The sequence below is a fragment of the Balaenoptera acutorostrata genome, chromosome 1 (genome assembly GCF_949987535.1).
Source record: "Balaenoptera acutorostrata chromosome 1, mBalAcu1.1, whole genome shotgun sequence".
Classification (NCBI taxonomy): domain Eukaryota; kingdom Metazoa; phylum Chordata; class Mammalia; order Artiodactyla; family Balaenopteridae; genus Balaenoptera; species Balaenoptera acutorostrata.
Genome location: NC_080064.1, coordinates 112920553 through 112936614, shown reverse-complemented (window position 1 = coordinate 112936614; position 16062 = coordinate 112920553). Strand labels below are relative to the sequence as shown.

The 16062-nt window shown below is 49.7% G+C and overlaps 3 protein-coding genes across 5 annotated transcripts; 2 read left to right on the top strand and 1 right to left on the bottom strand.

Moving 5' to 3' along the window:
- The first annotated feature begins 848 nt into the window (after nt 1-848).
- Nucleotides 849-5252, top strand: RAB13 (RAB13, member RAS oncogene family). Its single transcript, XM_007178526.3, has 8 exons — nt 849-1098; nt 2791-2851; nt 3706-3766; nt 4006-4083; nt 4189-4278; nt 4400-4465; nt 4570-4623; nt 4808-5252. The coding sequence occupies exons 1-8, from the start codon at nt 975-977 to the stop codon at nt 4883-4885; spliced, it is 612 nt and encodes a 203-aa protein (XP_007178588.1). The 5' UTR covers nt 849-974; the 3' UTR covers nt 4886-5252.
- A 1413-nt stretch (nt 5253-6665) lies between these two features.
- JTB (jumping translocation breakpoint) lies at nt 6666-10863 on the top strand. The gene is made up of 6 exons (XM_007178529.3): nt 6666-6775; nt 8288-8965; nt 9127-9164; nt 9374-9456; nt 9915-9994; nt 10544-10863. The coding sequence occupies exons 2-6, from the start codon at nt 8883-8885 to the stop codon at nt 10698-10700; spliced, it is 441 nt and encodes a 146-aa protein (XP_007178591.1). The 5' UTR covers nt 6666-6775; nt 8288-8882; the 3' UTR covers nt 10701-10863.
- A 103-nt stretch (nt 10864-10966) lies between these two features.
- CREB3L4 (cAMP responsive element binding protein 3 like 4) lies at nt 10967-15985 on the bottom strand. Of its 3 annotated transcripts, none has more exons than XM_007178527.2 (10): nt 15753-15985; nt 15151-15328; nt 14660-14906; nt 14394-14515; nt 12515-12607; nt 12275-12381; nt 12090-12158; nt 11897-11981; nt 11607-11703; nt 10967-11477 (listed from the first exon to the last, which is right to left on the bottom strand). In XM_007178527.2, the coding sequence occupies exons 2-10, from the start codon at nt 15322-15324 to the stop codon at nt 11284-11286; spliced, it is 1188 nt and encodes a 395-aa protein (XP_007178589.1). In that variant the 5' UTR covers nt 15325-15328; nt 15753-15985; the 3' UTR covers nt 10967-11283. The 3 variants fall into 3 exon arrangements, with proteins under 3 accessions (XP_007178589.1, XP_007178590.1, XP_057384575.1); XM_007178528.3 differs by having other exon boundaries at nt 15217-15328; XM_057528592.1 differs by lacking the exon at nt 15753-15985 and adding an exon at nt 15465-15654.
- Between the last annotated feature and the right edge of the window lie 77 nt (nt 15986-16062).

Genomic DNA, 16062 nt, shown 5'->3' with positions numbered 1-16062 from the left:
TGTTCCACCAGGGGGCAGACTGACTCAACGAATAGCCACTAACTCCAGGCATCCCGCTTTTTTCAAAAGGAATTGGGATTCTAAAACTAAGGGCTTGGAACACTAACACCAGAATTCTAGAACTGCCCCAGAAGGATTCTATCTTCCCTGAGTCGCCCCTCCAAAAATCAGTCCCCAATTTTGGCAACTCCTAGTGCTGTCCTGGCCTTCACCCTTATTCCCCCAAACTTCCCTTTCCCTTAATTCCTCTAAAATTCCTCTTCCCCTGGTCATTTTGATTAAACTTCTACTTCACATCACCCCAGCGTCGCTGGCTTCAGACTGGAAGAGTGAAGTCAAAAGAGGGGGGATGGGGGCTTCCCTGGTGGCGCAGTGGTTAAGAATCCACCTGCCAGTGAAGGGGACACGGGTTCGAACCCTGGTCCAGGAGATCCCACATGCCGCAGAGCAACTAAGCCCGTGTGCCACAACTACTGAGCCCGCGTGCCACAACTACGGAAGCCCGCGCGCCTAGAGCCTGTACCCTGCAACAAGTCACCGCAATGAGAAGCCCGCGCACTGCAACGAAGAGTAGCCCCCGCTCGCCGCAACTAGAGAAAGCCCACGCGCAGCAACAGACCCAACACAGGCAAAAATAAAATAAGTAAATAAATAAATTTTTTTTTTTAAAAAAGGGGACGAAAGTAAGCAAAAAGCTATGGGAAATGGGTAAGGAGACAGGCCAGTGTTGGCTGGGAAAGGAAAGCCCAGAGAGCCGAAGACCGGGCTGGCCTCCTTGGCCAGCAGACAGGGGTGGGCGGGCAGGGGGTGGGGCCCAGAGGAGTGCCGCCTCTCCTTTTTCCCGGAGCCTGGGCGGAGAGGGAGGAAAACTTCCTGGCCTGGGCTCCGGGGCCGCTCTGTTTGCCAGCCCTCCAATCCCGCCTACCAGTGCACGGCGCTTCCCCACCCCTCTCCCGGCACCCCCAGTGTCCGCCATGGCCAAAGCCTACGACCACCTCTTCAAGTTGCTGCTGATCGGGGACTCGGGGGTGGGCAAGACTTGTCTGATCATTCGCTTTGCAGAGGACAACTTCAACAACACTTACATCTCCACCATCGGTGAGCCCACTGGCCATACCCTAGATCCCCGACTTCCCCATGCCCTCATCCTCAGGCTCTTGGATTATTTGTGGCCCACTTTTAAGTCCCCTTAGAGTCAGGCTTCTGAACTCCAGTCCCTCAACCCCGTTTCAGACCCATCCCCCTTATAAGTCTCCGGATAGTACCCAAACCTCTAACCTCTCTGAGACCTCCAGGTTACTCCTCAGTTGTGCCAGCCCCTTATTTTCTTGGTACCACCTGTTTCCCTTGTCTCCCCAAAACCACATGAACCCTTTACTTCCCTCTCAGCTCCTCTTCCCCCACCCCCATCCACCTAGAACTCTTGATCCACTCTCCACATTTCCTGTATCCCCTCTCCCTGAACATCTGTCTCCCAATTCTGCTAGCTTCTTTCTGTCCCACTGAGTTTGCATACTCTCGCATTGCATTCCCACCTTACCATCTACTTTGCAGTCTCCAGTCTCCCTGCCCCTCAACTTAATAGGGGTTGGGGAAGATGGAACAGAGCGGCTGGGTGTGCTGGAGAGTGGCCCAAGGACTGGGATCAGGAGCATGCAGTCAGCCTGGTGAGGAAGGCAGAGTGAGGGGACTTTTGGGGTCTCTGAGTCAGCCTGGTGACTCAGCCTCCTCAGGCTTGGGGGAGGTGCACAAGTTTCCACTGAGAACGTTGTCTCCCCTCCTCCCCTCTCATCATTCTTTTTTTTTTTTAAATTTATTTATTTTATTTATATATTTTTGGCTGTGTTGGGTCTTCGTTGCTGCGCACGGCCTTTCTCTAGTTGCGGTGAGCGGGGGCTACTCTTCCTTGCGGTGCGCAGGCTTCTCACTGCAGTGGCTTCTGCTGTTGCAGAGCATGGGCTCTAGGTGCGTGGACTTCAGTAGTTGTGGCACACGGGCTCAGTAGTTGTGGCACGTTGGCTCTAGAGCATAGGCTCAGTAGTTGCAGCACACAGGCTTTGTTGCTCCGCGGCATGTGGGATCTTCCTGGACCAGGGCTCGAACCTGTGTCCCCTGAATTGGCAGGCGGATTCTTAACCACTGCTCCACCAGGGAAGCCCCCCTCTCATCATTCTTAATCTCCTCTGGCCTGGGAAATAAGACAAGGAGAGTATCAAGACATTGTGGTTAGAAAGAGGAGAGAAAAATGCCCCTCTCTCCTAATTCAGTCTTGGGGGAATCTTGTTTAGCCTCAAATTTTCTTGTTTCCAAGCCTGGCCTACTAGTTAATTCACATAGACTGTCATCAGCTACCTTTTTCCTTGCTCTTTACCCTGTAGGGCCAGGAGGGTAGGTGGGAGAACCGAGAGTAGAGGGTTCTAAGAAAACAGAAGGAAAAGGGAATCTGAAAGTAATATCTTGGGGGAGACAGATTGAATTGAGAGAGTTGTCAGCTGGCATGGCTAAGTGGACCCAATAAGTGCCTTAGAGGCCTTAAGCCTCCGTGCAGAATTTTCATCACCTTCTCCCCTACAAAGTCCATAAAATCTAAGTAAAAACAATATGCTTGCTATACAAATACAGCTTTGAGAAAATCCCCCTAGTTTTACACTTCCTACAAGATTGCTTCCCAAGTGCCTGCCCTGCAGAATTTCTGGCACTGCCACTGCTCCATTCCTGTCCCTCTCACCACACACTTTTACATACATGTGTATACATGTCTCAATTTCAGTGTACACTCTCCACCTCTAGGAATTGATTTCAAGATCCGCACTGTGGATATAGAGGGGAAAAAGATCAAACTGCAAGTCTGGTGAGTGAATCCCTCAGGCCTCCTAAGACAGACTTCCTCATTTACCTCCTATAGGTGTTTCTCTTCTTTTTAGCTTCATTTCTCTCCCTTTCCCAATGCTCCTTCCAGTACATTTTCTAATCCATTTCTGTCACCTCATTCAGATGTCCTTTCATCTCTCTTCCTGCTTACTCAACTATTTTCAGCTTTTTTGTAATTCTCTTGCCTCTCCCGGACCTGGAGCATCCTCTGAACTTGGCAACTGTCTAGCTAGATCAATTGTCTGTTGAACTATAATGTGGAAACAGGCTCTAAACAATTAAATAGCAAATAGCAGAATTAAGACTTGACTCTCAGTCTAGTGGAGAGGCCATAAAGCCAAGTGTAGAGGTTTGACCTGACTGCCCTGAGGAAGCTGGAGACCCTAAGGGTGTCAAGTGGTAAAAGGCTTAATGGAGGCATTATGATACAACAGATAAGAGGAGAATGTGGTTCAATCCTGGTTCTGGTACAGAATGACCTTCATCAGTTATTTGGCCTCTCTAATAAATCTGTTTCCTCATTTGTAAAATAGAGACAATAAAACATGTCTCACAAGGATAGAGTGAAGATTACATAAAATGGCACAAATAAAATGATATATACACAATGCTTGGCACAGAGTAAACAATGAATAAAACAGAAAGACCTGTTTCTTAGGCCTTTACCATCACTCAGTATCAGCTCAACTGTCTTTTATCCCTTTCTTCCTTTACTGTTTCCTGATTCTGTTCCTTTCAGTTGCAAAAGCTAAATTCTTAGGGGGTGGGGGTGGGATTCTCTCTTTGGAGACCTCTTCCCTGTATCCCACCCCATGAAATATTCCACCTCTTCAGGGACACAGCTGGCCAAGAGCGATTCAAGACGATAACTACTGCCTATTACCGTGGAGCCATGGTATGAAGTGTGGTTCTGGACAAGGGATGAGGCATGAGGCACTAGAATGTATGAATATAGAGGGACAGGAGTTGGGGCAGAGAAAAATGGGGAGGGGCACAGTATGGGTTGCAGAGGGCCCCATGTGGCCTAGTGATTAGACTTGTGGATGGAATTTGCAAGGTCACTTAGAGGGCAGTGGGAAGCCTAAACAGGGGAATATGGTACAAGGCTCCATTATGAACTCTGACATTCCCCAGGGCATTATCCTAGTATATGACATCACAGATGAGAAATCCTTCGAGAATATTCAGAACTGGATGAAGAGCATCAAAGAGGTGAGGACCCTCCCAGAGAGACAGGGGAATTGGGTAGAACCTGGAGGATGAAGGAGACTGTGAAAATGAGCAGGACCCAACTTTTACTCTTACCTTTTGTCCCAGAATGCCTCGGCTGGGGTAGAGCGCCTCTTACTGGGGAACAAGTGTGATATGGAGGCCAAGAGGAAGGTCCAGAAGGAGCAGGCCGATAAGGTAAGAGCAGGCTGGGCAATGTTCTAGAACTGGGCCAGGAGGGCCAAGATGAGACCGGATTGCAGAGGACCTGGCTGCTGCCCTTCATCCAACTCTCTTCTTACCGCTTCACTCCTTGCAGTTGGCTCGGGAGCATGGAATCCGATTTTTCGAGACAAGTGCTAAATCCAGCATGAATGTAGATGAGGTGAGACACACCCCATCCTTCATCCGTCAAAGAGATGAAGTATTGGAAGATAGACTTATCCTCCCCTCCAACCTGTTCTGACCAATCTCTATTTTCCCCATTAGGCTTTCAGTTCCCTGGCCCGGGACATCTTGCTCAAGTCAGGAGGCCGGAGATCAGTGAGTTGGTTCTGCTGGGCTAAGTACAACTGTGCATGTGTGTGTGTGTGTGTGCGTGTGTGTGTGTGCATGCGCGCATTGGGAGTAAAAAGTGACGAGGAGAGCAGTGCTAAGACTGCCCATGAGGGTGACCCCAGACCCGCTAGCCATTCTCACCCTGACCCCTGTACCCTTCTCCCTCTAGGGAAACAGCAACAAGCCCCCCAGCACTGACCTGAAAACTTGTGACAAGAAGAACACCAACAAGTGCTCCCTGGGCTGAGGACTCCCCTTCTGCCCCTCCGCCCTAAGCCTGGAGGCTGAACCTGAGGGAGGCAGGGCTGAGGGGCCGGGCGGGGGAGAAGTAGCACGTGGGGCTTGGAGGGATAGAGATGGGTAGATGGTGGAAGAATGGGGAGAATGTGGAGAAGAAAAAAGGAAGGAGCGAGGAGGAAAGAGGAAAAGAAGGAGGTAGACTAGAGAGGGAAGGAGAGGCAAGAAGAAGGGAAAGAACTGAGAAAGTGAAAGAAGGTGAAAAGGAGGTAGGAAGAGAGGGAGGAGGAAAGGAAGGATAGATGGCCCTAAGCCTCAGACCTTCTGTGAGTTTCCAGGGCAAATATAAATGTAAATAAATAATTGATTTATTCTGTTACTGGAGCAGGCTTTAGGGTCCTATGAGAGGCTGGCTCAGCACCACCCTCTGAAGGTTTGGTCCTATCCTGTCACTCTGCATGGTCTTTCTCAGTATTAAAGGCCACCATTTGCACAAATGTCCCTGCTTTGGGTAACTTTCATCATTGTCGGAATTGCTCTCTACTCATAAACCTAATTCTTGTCTCTCTGAGGTGGTTGGTCTGCTTGAATCTGGCTGAGTTCCTGTGATGCCTAATCCTACAGCTCTCCCTTCCCCAGCTGTTTAATTGATGAGGGAAACAAGGAGCCGAGTTTCTTTGAAACTGAAGGTCTGGACATCCTCTTTCCAGCATGGGATTTAGAGGATCCTTGTGTGCAGAGTCTTGTCCAGGAGATTCTAAAAGAGCAGGACTCTTTCTTTGGCCTCCCCAGAGGAGTGACAGCCCTAGCCTCAGGGAAATAGCAGAACCAGTATTTTTTATCCAGTGATTTCTGCTAGCATCTTTGATTCTGCCAGGAATCCCTTTAAGTAACTAGTAAGCATTATTATCTGCTTTTATAGGTGAGGAAAATGAGACACAGAAGAGGTTCATTTAGTCATAAATATTTATTGAGCGTCTACTATGTGCCAAGCACAATGGTCAAGTTAATATAACCTCTGGGTGGTACTTACTAGAAAAGGGACTAGTAAAATTTAACAAAAACTGCCCCTAACTACTGAATAACAGAGAAGCAAAACTATTGGCATGCAAAAGAACCACGAAAAAGAAACTTAGACTTGGGACTTCCCTGGTGGTACAGTGGTTAAGACTCTGCCTCCCAATGCAGGGGGCACAGGTTTGATCCTGGTCAGGGAACTAACATCCTGCATGCTGCATGGTGTGGCCAAAAAAACCCCCAAAACCTTAGGCTTGAGTTCCCTTAAGTATACGTAGACCCCTTTCACTCTTACACAGTACTTTTAAACAGCAAAATTATCTCACAGACTTGATCTTTTATCAGGATAATGAAAATGTCAGGTTTGGTTTAGACAAAGTACCATTAGAAGTTTTATTCATGGATATGATGTTCAAGGCATTTAAGAAATCCCCAAGCCTGCAGTGTGGAAGTGGATGGCACAACCCCGGAGCTGTCAGCAAAGCCTTTTTGTGTGCTGCTGTTTCTGTTGGTAAAAGACAACACTCAGAAGAAGTCTGACAGTGCCAGGAAAAGGACTCAGAAAATAATTTGATAAATGTGGAGAATAATTTGATAAATGTATTACGTATCCAAGCTTCGATGGGGTGATGATCCTTATCTGTGGCTTATGTGTGAGCTCTGTAGTCAACTGCTCAGCTAGTTTAATTTGCTCAAGAGATGAGGAAAGACTTGCATTTTGTGAATCCCAGGAAGAAGACTGACCGACATCTTTGTCATACCCCAGAGCAGATATTTTAAAATCCAGTTTCAGCATGGAGACCCTATTCAGTTGCTTGGTACGGCTATTGGAAGTGAGATCTTACAAAATCTTCCAGCTTGTCATGAGGCACAGTGGGATTGGGTAAGGAGTAACAGAATACTGTATTTCAGCCAAAACTTTTATTATGGCTAAAAAATACTGGGAAAAAAACCAATATCCTACTTTCTATAACATACAACTATTGACATATACAGACAAATCATAACTTAAAGGAACAAATAGTTACAAGCAAAATTAAAGCTCAGCCCTCACCAGGTGGTTGTTGTTTTTTCAACTCCCGCCCAGTGATCTTTCCAGTCTGTTAGTTATTGCTCTTGAGCAGCCAGATTTCAGTCTGCTGGGAAGAGAGAATTTACGGGATGTAGCACCAGATATACTGTTGATCTCCAAAAGTGCGCTAGCTCTTAGGGCTGTGGGGGAGGGGAGTAGCTGTGATCTTTAGGCTCAAAAGACTTCCTGAGGGAGGAGAGTGTGGAGCAGAGTTAACAAGAAGAAAGCATGGGGATAAGTGCTTTGATCTTAAGAGGTGGGATACAGATTATTAATAGTGCCTAGATTTATATGAAGTTTATTTTAAATACCTCCTATCTATCTACTGAGCAACTATGAAAACTAAACTCATAGTCCAGTTGTCTGAGAGGCTGCAGACATACATATATGTAAAACTAGGAGGAAATTTCTGGCAGAATTAGGATAGTGACTAATACATTACCAGAGAGTAAAGCATGAACCCAGAATGTGGGTCAAGTCACTGCAGTTCTGGATATATGTCAAGGTTTGGCTCCATGGGGAGGGAAAGCAGGCACAAATCTGTGGCCTGGGAGTTGAAAGTCTAGGCTTAGGTCGCAGCTCTCCTACTAGTTGTGTGCCCTTGGACAAGTGACACATTCTGAGCTTATTCATAAAATAGGCGTAATATCAACTCTGATTCCTCAGGATTACTGAAAAGGATCAAAATGAGTTAAACGTTGAATTCAAAAAGTACAATAGAAATGTGAGGCAATATAATTAGAAGAGAATAAAGGATTTTCATACACATTTCATTTGCATCTTGCAAAAAAAAAAAAAAAACCTAGAAAATGCACATTAGCATTTCCGTTTTCCACAGAACACTGACAGCCAGATGCCGTCCTAAAGTCATGTAGCTAATAAGCACCTGAACCTATGAACCTAGACTCAACGCTTCTTGGGATTTCAAATCTCACGCTCTTCTAATTGCATTAGGTAGGAGCAAGGAAGAGCTGAGAACATTTAAGGAGGTTATTCAAAGGACCGGTTCTGGGGAGTAACTTAGCAATTAACATGCGAGAAGGTGACGTCTGAGTAGAGCTGAGTGGGAGCCCGGAGACAGGGGACGCCTTCATTCACAGAGAGTCTCTGGTATTCCTGCCCCTGGAGGGAGGAGGAAGTGCAGTTTCGCCTCCATCCCTGGACCGCCAACACAGGTTCTCCCCTTGACCCTCGTTCGAGGCGGGAAGGGGGAGGGGTATCAGAAAGTCTGATGCTTAATGGTGAGTCCTCGGATTTTAAAGAGGGAGGAAAGTCCTGAGAGGGCGACGTATCGTTCTTTTTTATGTCTCGCTGTACACGTAGCCCAGAGGGGCAAAAAGGCGACAGCCCATGGAGCATCGAGAACGACCACAAGCCTGACAACCGCCATCTTCTCGGTTCCGGCAGAAGACTACCAGGACCATAATGCAACGGTGCGCCGAGCCAATGGATCGCATCTCGCTGCACAAATGCAGGGAGATCCAATTCCCAGGGAGCAGCGGGCGGAAGACTACGAGGCCCATCAGGCAAGCCACGGACCTCTTCCGATGACTGGCCTAGCTCTGGCAAACCTGCCCGTGCCCAGGATCCTCCGCGCGCAAGATGGAGGCGCCGGGAGCGGAAGCGGAGCAGAGGAGGTGCTAGGCCCTACGCCCCCTCGGTCTTCCGTGAGGACCGTACCAGTCCGAAGAAGGAAGCTCACGGTCCTACCCAGCAAATGCGTATTGCCTTTTCTCGCCGTGACCATGGGGGCGTACTGAAAGAGCCTTTGATCTGATAGGCAACCCCAGCCTTTCGCAGCCCTGACTTGGAACCTCCCCGAGGACTGCAGTGTAAGCGCGGTCTCTGCGTTCCGACCGAGGCACGAGGCCAGTCAGGCAGGTCCCTCTGTCCCGACAGGTGGGACACTGAGCACTCCATGCCAGCGGGCGCAGGGAGGCGTGGCCTCCCCCAGGGCCGCCACCTCTGCTGGTTGCTCTGCGCTTTCACTTTAAGGCTCTGGTAAGGAGGGGCTGAGGGCAGGGAAAAGGAGGGGACGGGAGGATCGGATCGTCCCCGCCCCCTGTGTCCCTGGACCGTGGAGATGGGGGGGGGGGGGAGGTTCCCTGTTTTCCGGCTTCTGACTTTTGCCCATTCCCCCCCCCCCCCCTCACCCGCTTCAGCCAAGCAGAAGCTCCCGTGCGGGAGGAGAAGCTGTCAGGTGGGTGATGATCTGGGAACCCGACGCCCCTATAGTTTTTTTGTTTTGTTTTGTTTTGACCTCCTCCCATATACCTAGAGATCAGGTGGAAAAGGGCGGCACCACGTGGAGCGAGGGCATTCAGCTGTGCTGGGAAGTTGATGGGCAGAACTTAGGGGAGAAATATTTTGTGAACGAGGTCTGGCGCTTGCATTTCTCTCCCTGTCTAGTGAGCACCTCAAGTTTGCTGTGCTGGCTGGTGGAAGAGTTTGTGGTGGCGGAAGAGTGTGCTCCATGTTCTAATTTCCAGGCTGTGAGTATCTGTTTTCTCTCCCCTTCTTCTCACATCGAATCAGACAGGGACTGTCTGACTATCTAAGTATGCCTTTGCATTGTCTTTTCATCTTTTTCCTTGCAGTCTCAGTGTGAGTCCAAATCTGAACTGGTCTTCCCCCTGAAAATGTGCCCTTTTCTTTCCAAGTTAATGGCAACGTTCAGCTAATAACCGTGTTCTGTTCATTTTTAATCTAGTAGGTTCTGGAACCTGCCCTTGCCTCTCGTAGACTATTGACCCTGAAGTGTTCTTAGTAACACGTACTTCTCATCCTGTAACCACCACCTCATCACCCCCATGAGAACTCTTCATTAGTTCTCTGTTGCCTACCAGCTCCGAGCCGTAGCACTTGGACGCCTGCCCATTCTGAATGGCAGCCTTCCTGTTTCTCCGGCTGCCCCTTCCTAACAAGTGCTTTGGTCCTTTCCTCCTGGCAGAAAACCACCCCCGAGTGTGGCTCCACCGGGTATGTGGAGAAAATCACATGTAGCTCATCTAAGAGGAGCGAGTTCAAAAGGCAAGTGCTGTTTCTCTTCTTGAATCCTCCTAGATCACCTCCTTTGCTCCTATGACTTTAGGTAGACAGTCCTGCCTCTTCCTCTTTGTATGGAGGTAGCGTGGCATATTGGAAAGGGGAGGGGATTTGGAGGCAAATTACTTGAACCCAAGTCCCAGCTCTACTCCTCAGCACTATATTATTGGCCATATTTTCTCATCAGTAAAACTGGTTGATACCAGCTCTGCTTATCTCACCAGAAAATAAATTAAATATTTGAATGGGATTAATGTACTGTAAACACTTTATTTTTATTTTTGGCCGCACCACGCGGCATGCTGGAGCTTAGTTCCCCGACCAGGGATCAAACCTGTGCCCCCTGTAGTGGAAGCGCGGAGTCTTAACCGCTGGACCATCAGGGAAGTCCCTGTACTGTCAACACTTTAGAAGGCTGACGCTGGTTTCCTCTTTTCTCCTCAGATATATCTTGATGAGGATGAAACAGGAGGGAGATTAGAGGGAGAGGCAGTCTGGCCTTCCCTGGGGATAACTGTTTCTTCTTGCCCTCAGCTGCCGCTCAGCTCTGATGGAACAACACTTATTCTGGAAATTCGAAGGGACTGTCATAGGTGTGGCCTTGGTCTTTGCTTGCCTTGTCATTGTTCGTCAGCGACAACTGGACAGAAAGGCGCTGGAAAAGGTCCGGAAGCAAATTGAGTCCATATAGCTACCTCCTCCCCTTTCATCTGGGTCTTAGAGACCCTGCCTCAGACAAAGTGGAATGAACTGACTCGTGCCCCTGGTTCTCTGGAACCTGGTGGTGGCACCCCCTTTCTCCCATCTTCCTCGTCTAAATCATTAATGAGCAGAATAAAAAGAGTAAAATCGTTTCCTTCCCTAGTGTAATTTGGTTTGGGGCAGGAAGTCATGGGGGTAGAGAGGGAAGGGGGGTGGCAACTTTAGGCCCCAGTTTACCAGGTACCTATCTTCCTCCCTCTTCTACTATTAGTTAAAACTGTCAGGATACAATTTTAGCAAAAAAAAAATTTATTTCTCAGCCAAAATGTCATTTTCCCCTCAACTCTATCCCCAAAGAAGAAATAAAATCACAGATACATGACAAAAGTATTTGAGGTGCCTCCTGACATAGGCAGACTGAGCCATGGGGTACAGACATCTAGGGCATCCTGATGTGATTCAGACCCCTGAAGCCAAAGAGCCCTGAGTGGGAACCCCAGGAGGAAGCAGAACCACAGCAGAGCCCTGGATTCCTTATTGTGATTGAGAAGTGGGCCAGGAAGTGTTACAGCTCACATCTCATCTGCATGCAACACAGTTCTGATGTGCCTGCTGGGGCCTGCCCTCCCTCCTGTCTTCTCAAGCAGTGTCCTTGTTGAGCCATTTACACCCTTGGCCCCAGGTGGCCCCTCCAATCTGGACTCTACCGCTGGATTCTCCAGATTTTCTGTCATGTCCTTGTGAGTCAGGATGTTTCTGGAAATCACTGTGGGGTGAAGGAAAAAGGGCAGTAGAATAGTGCTCCCTTGGTTGGGGATCCTAGACAGAACAGGACCTCCCTCCCACTTCTTGACTACTCTGGAAAACAGAGTCCTTTCCTGCCCTTGCCTCTCACCTCCATGAGGCTGGTAATCCTCAGGCCCAGCTTCTGGTAAGCCCTGTAAGGGGCTGAAACTGGGCAGGATGATGAGAGCCAAGGAGAAAAGAAGGATCTGGGAAGAAGCAAGAGGACATTTGGGCTGTGGGGACAATAAGGGAAAGGAGCAGAGGGCAGAGTGACTAGGGGGCAGTTGGGGTCATCAGGGATGGGAAGATAGGTCTGGCTACGGAGTGGGGGCATCAGCATGGCAACCTGGCAGAAGACGGAGGAGGTGGCAGGGGAGATGGGAAAGAGATTAATGGTACCAGAACACAAGTGCTAGTCTGGGCAGCTTTGTTGGAGGTTTGAACAATAAGCATCTGCAGCTGGCGGAGCTGAGTCACCAGGGAGCTGGGAAACGAGGAATGAAGAGTTAGATCTCCTGGGAACCAGGGCCCAAGAATGGTATCCCTGTGTGCTGCACCCTTACCCCAACACACACACTATGTTTTCACTCACATGTTGTGCCTCTCCAGCTCCTGGACTTTTTTCTGTAGTTCCTGGTTCTGCGCTGAACAGGCAGCTACCCTAGGAAGGGTGGAAAGGTAGGATAAGGCTCTGTAATCACATGAGTCCCTGACCTTGCCTGCCTTGGTGAGGAAGGGGGCCCAGTCGTGAATCCAGAAATGTGAGTCCAAACATACCTGCTCTCTAGTCCATCGATGTACTCTTTCTTCCGCCGCCGACTGTCCTGAGCTGACTGCTTGTTACGGATTTTCCTCCTGACCTTCTTGAGGACCCTCTCCTCTGCCTGGGGGCCCAGGGTGTGTCAGTCCTGGGCCCTTAACCTCCCCCAACTCCTCAACTCTTCCCCTGCTATCCTGGCTCCTCAGAGGCCATGGTAGGGCCGCTGGGTTATGATACCCTTTGGGGAAGCATGTTACCTTGGTGAGGGGCAGGTGAGAGGGTAGGGACACCCCTTCCTGTCCCAGCAGATGCTTCTCCTCTTCTGTCAGGAACAAGGTTTGACAGGGCAGCTGGTGGGGGACGAGAGAAGATGAGAATGGAGAGAGGGTCATCCCATTTTCAGTACTCATGCTGTTCCCCTTACATGCCTCCTGGAGAGTGTTTCCTATTTGCACTGAGGAATAACAAACCGTAAAATGAGATGAGGGGCAGGGACCTTAATGCAGACAGACTGTTGATTAAACCACAGGGACTTCCTGAGGCTGACAAGGGAGAAAGGTGGTTTTGTCATATTTTTGCCCACAGACTTAAGACCTTGGTAATCACAGCAAGTTAGGAAGGGCCTATTCTGGTCCACATTTCCGCAGACCTTGGGGGTATTGGAAGAGGATGTGGAGTAACTCACTAAGGTAGGGTTTGCTTGATCTTACAGCAGGCAAATGATTCATTGTCAGCCATTAACTTCAGCTTGGCAGAGTGTTACCATTACCTGCCAACCACAAGGAGATCCCTGGGGCGATGGCCCATCCTCCCCTAGGGGCTGAGCCCTACCTTTCAGACTGAAGTTCTGTCCCCTCTCAAAGAATTCCCCAAAGGCAACCAGACCGAACAACTTCTCATGACAAAGTATGTGGGGAACATAGGTGTCTGGTTAATGTGAGCCCATCAAGTGAGTAACTTGCTTTTCTAACTAATACTTCTTTTTGAAAGATTTATGCTTCACTTTGTGACTCAAGAGGAATTTGCTTTTGCCTGTTGATGGTCTTTGGCTTTTAGCTAAACCACTTCTATCTCTGCCTTATTCTGATGTTCCCTTCTTGCCTCTGTGACTATTTGGTGAATCATTAGAGGGGTGTCCCTCCCAATCCACCTAATCAAAATCTCTAAAAATGAGGTCTAGAGGTATTTATGTATGTATGTATGTATGTATGTATGTATGTATGTATTTTTGGCCGCGCTGTGCGGCTTGCGGGACCTTAGTTCCTGACCAGGGATGGAACCTGTGCCCGCTGCAGTGGAAGCGCAGAGTCCTAACCACTGGACTGCCAGGGAATTCCCTTAGAGGGTTTTATTTTAAAAACAAAACCAAAAACAAAAGAAAACAAAACCGGGACTTCCCTGGTGGTCCAGTACAAACTCCCCAGTGTTTCTGATGCACACTCAAATTTAGATGCCTTGGACTTTTTAAGATTCCTCAGCCCAAGATTCTAAGATGCTTGGCTTGGCTTCTGGTCTCAGCTTCAACCACAGATTTGCAGGGAGGCTAGAACCTATTCCCGGCCTTTTGCACACAAGGAGTTCTTTTCAGGATAAAGGGAGGAACAGTGACCTGGGCAAGACCCCCTCCTCATCCCTGCTGCAGGAACCAGCCCAGCTAGCCTTGGGAAGGTGTGTGATGTGTTACCCCCCTACACTGTAACCATGGGCAGTGGGTGCCTGGTGAACCATTGTTCCAGTAAAAAACGTAGTTGCAGTTGCTTCTACATTCTGTGCCCAGTAACCAGTTGGATTCCCAGGTGGCCTGTCACATTTCCACATCCTGACCCAAAGCCGAGACGATGGCCCTAGCTGAGCAGACAATGCTCATGGGTCCGGGCTTTCTCCTAAGCCCTATCCCTGGATTCCCTCAGCCCACCCTCTCCTTAACTGAGGCATCACCCCCTTACCCCCAAGGGATTCTGTCTCTCTTGTCTTTTCCTGCTCTTAAAGTTGCCCACATCTCCCTGGCATTCAGGCCTGATGCCACAAAAATTAGGGCAAAGACAGTGTTCAGCATCAGTTTTCCCCTCCCTCATCCCCTTCTCCCCAGTTCTGTGTATCAGGGAGTACTGAACCCAGCTGACCCCCAGGACTCACCAGGGCTGCGGGAGGCACTGAGTTTACAGTGCCTGCTCTGGGCAGGATGTGGGCATGAGCATCGGGAGGCGGCTCACTGACCACACAGGCATCAGGCACCATAAATGGTGGGCTCCACTGATCTGAGGGAAACATAGGTGGCTGGGAGAAAGGAGATGGATGGCCGCAGGCCCTGGGTAGTGGCACAGGTTGGGGAAACTCCCTTAACCCCAGGGTTAGGGCTGGACCTGAAGGGCCATTGTCCGCTTCCCACAAAGAACACTGACCTATTTGGATGGAGATGAGCCCTACAGCTGGCCCAGCTTCCCCCTGCATCCTCTCCAGGGTCCCTGCCTCATAGACAACCTCATAGAGGGCAGGGGAACTGGGTGGCTTGGGGGCAGGGGGACTGTCTGGATGGCGAGGATCCTCAGAGATTCCACTGTCACTGCCAGGAGATGCTTCTGAGCGGTACACTTCATTGGGATCAATGAAAAGTTTCAGGAAATCTTCAGGCTCACTCTCTTGAAGACCCTACAGTAGAAGAGGGTGTATATGTGTATAAGGAAGAATTCTGGAAGTCCTATCTAACGTCAAAACTAGATCCTTCATGCTTCAGTTTCAGTCCCTTCTGTCCTTGGACATGAGGATAGTTACAGCTCATGTCTATTTTAGGGGCTCTGTCTTCAGACCTCTCTCTAAGTGGAAGCTGAAGCCTCTTGGACTTCTTATCACAGAGTTGTCTCAACCCACACCCACTCCCGTTCATCACACTCACAAAGCCATGGCCCCCACTGGACTCCCAGCCTTGCAGCCCCTGTTCCTGTAGCCTAGTTACTGGGACCTCTGAAGGTGGACCATGGAGTCCCAGCTCCAGGAAGGATCCTGTTGAGAAGACGTCTTCTGGAGGCTCCAGCCACATTTCCAGCAGGTCAGGGGTTCTGAAATCCATGCTTCTGCGGGGAGGCATGGGGGGGAGGGGGGCAGTTGCAGAAGGAGAATGATGGCTCTCCCCCTCCCCCACCCCCCACAGTTTCTGGGCTCCTCTCCCTCTTCCATTATCCCCCTTCCTCACCTGTGCAGCCCCCTCACCTGTCACCCGGAGATCTCGCCTTCGGCCTTATCTCTTTGGTTCAGACCAACAGGCACCCCCCCTGGGTATTACCTGTTCCGAAGAGCCCAGCCCTGCCAAGCCAGCCTAGCCCGTTGATGGCCCTAAACACTACACCTTTTCTTTCCTCCAGGATCTCGCATCCTGGACCTGCCTAGCCAAACCCCGCCCCCAGCCTTACACTACGTAAGTGGGTTGCACCTAGCCAGGAGCCACGATAGGGGCGCAGCAGCTGGAGCAGGGGGTTAAGAGGAGGAGCGTGCACAAACCGGTCTTAAAACAGCAGCCTGCCCTTTCTGCCTCAGTTTCTCCTAGCGATAGCAAATCTTCCTGAGGGTTTGCTGGCTCCTCAGGGAAGGATAGAGATGGCTGTGACTGGAGCACAGGACGCTTGAGTGCCTGTCCTCTGGACGTCAGTTTTACAGGCGGGAGACCACGGCGGGGTTGAAAACAAAGGAGGGAAGAGTCCATAGGATTGCCGAAGACTGACAGAGGCATCCCCTCCCCCACCCCGTGGTGCTCTTCCCACACTTGAGTCTGATTGGACGCTAAAGACATCCAGAGGTTTTGAGGGGTAGT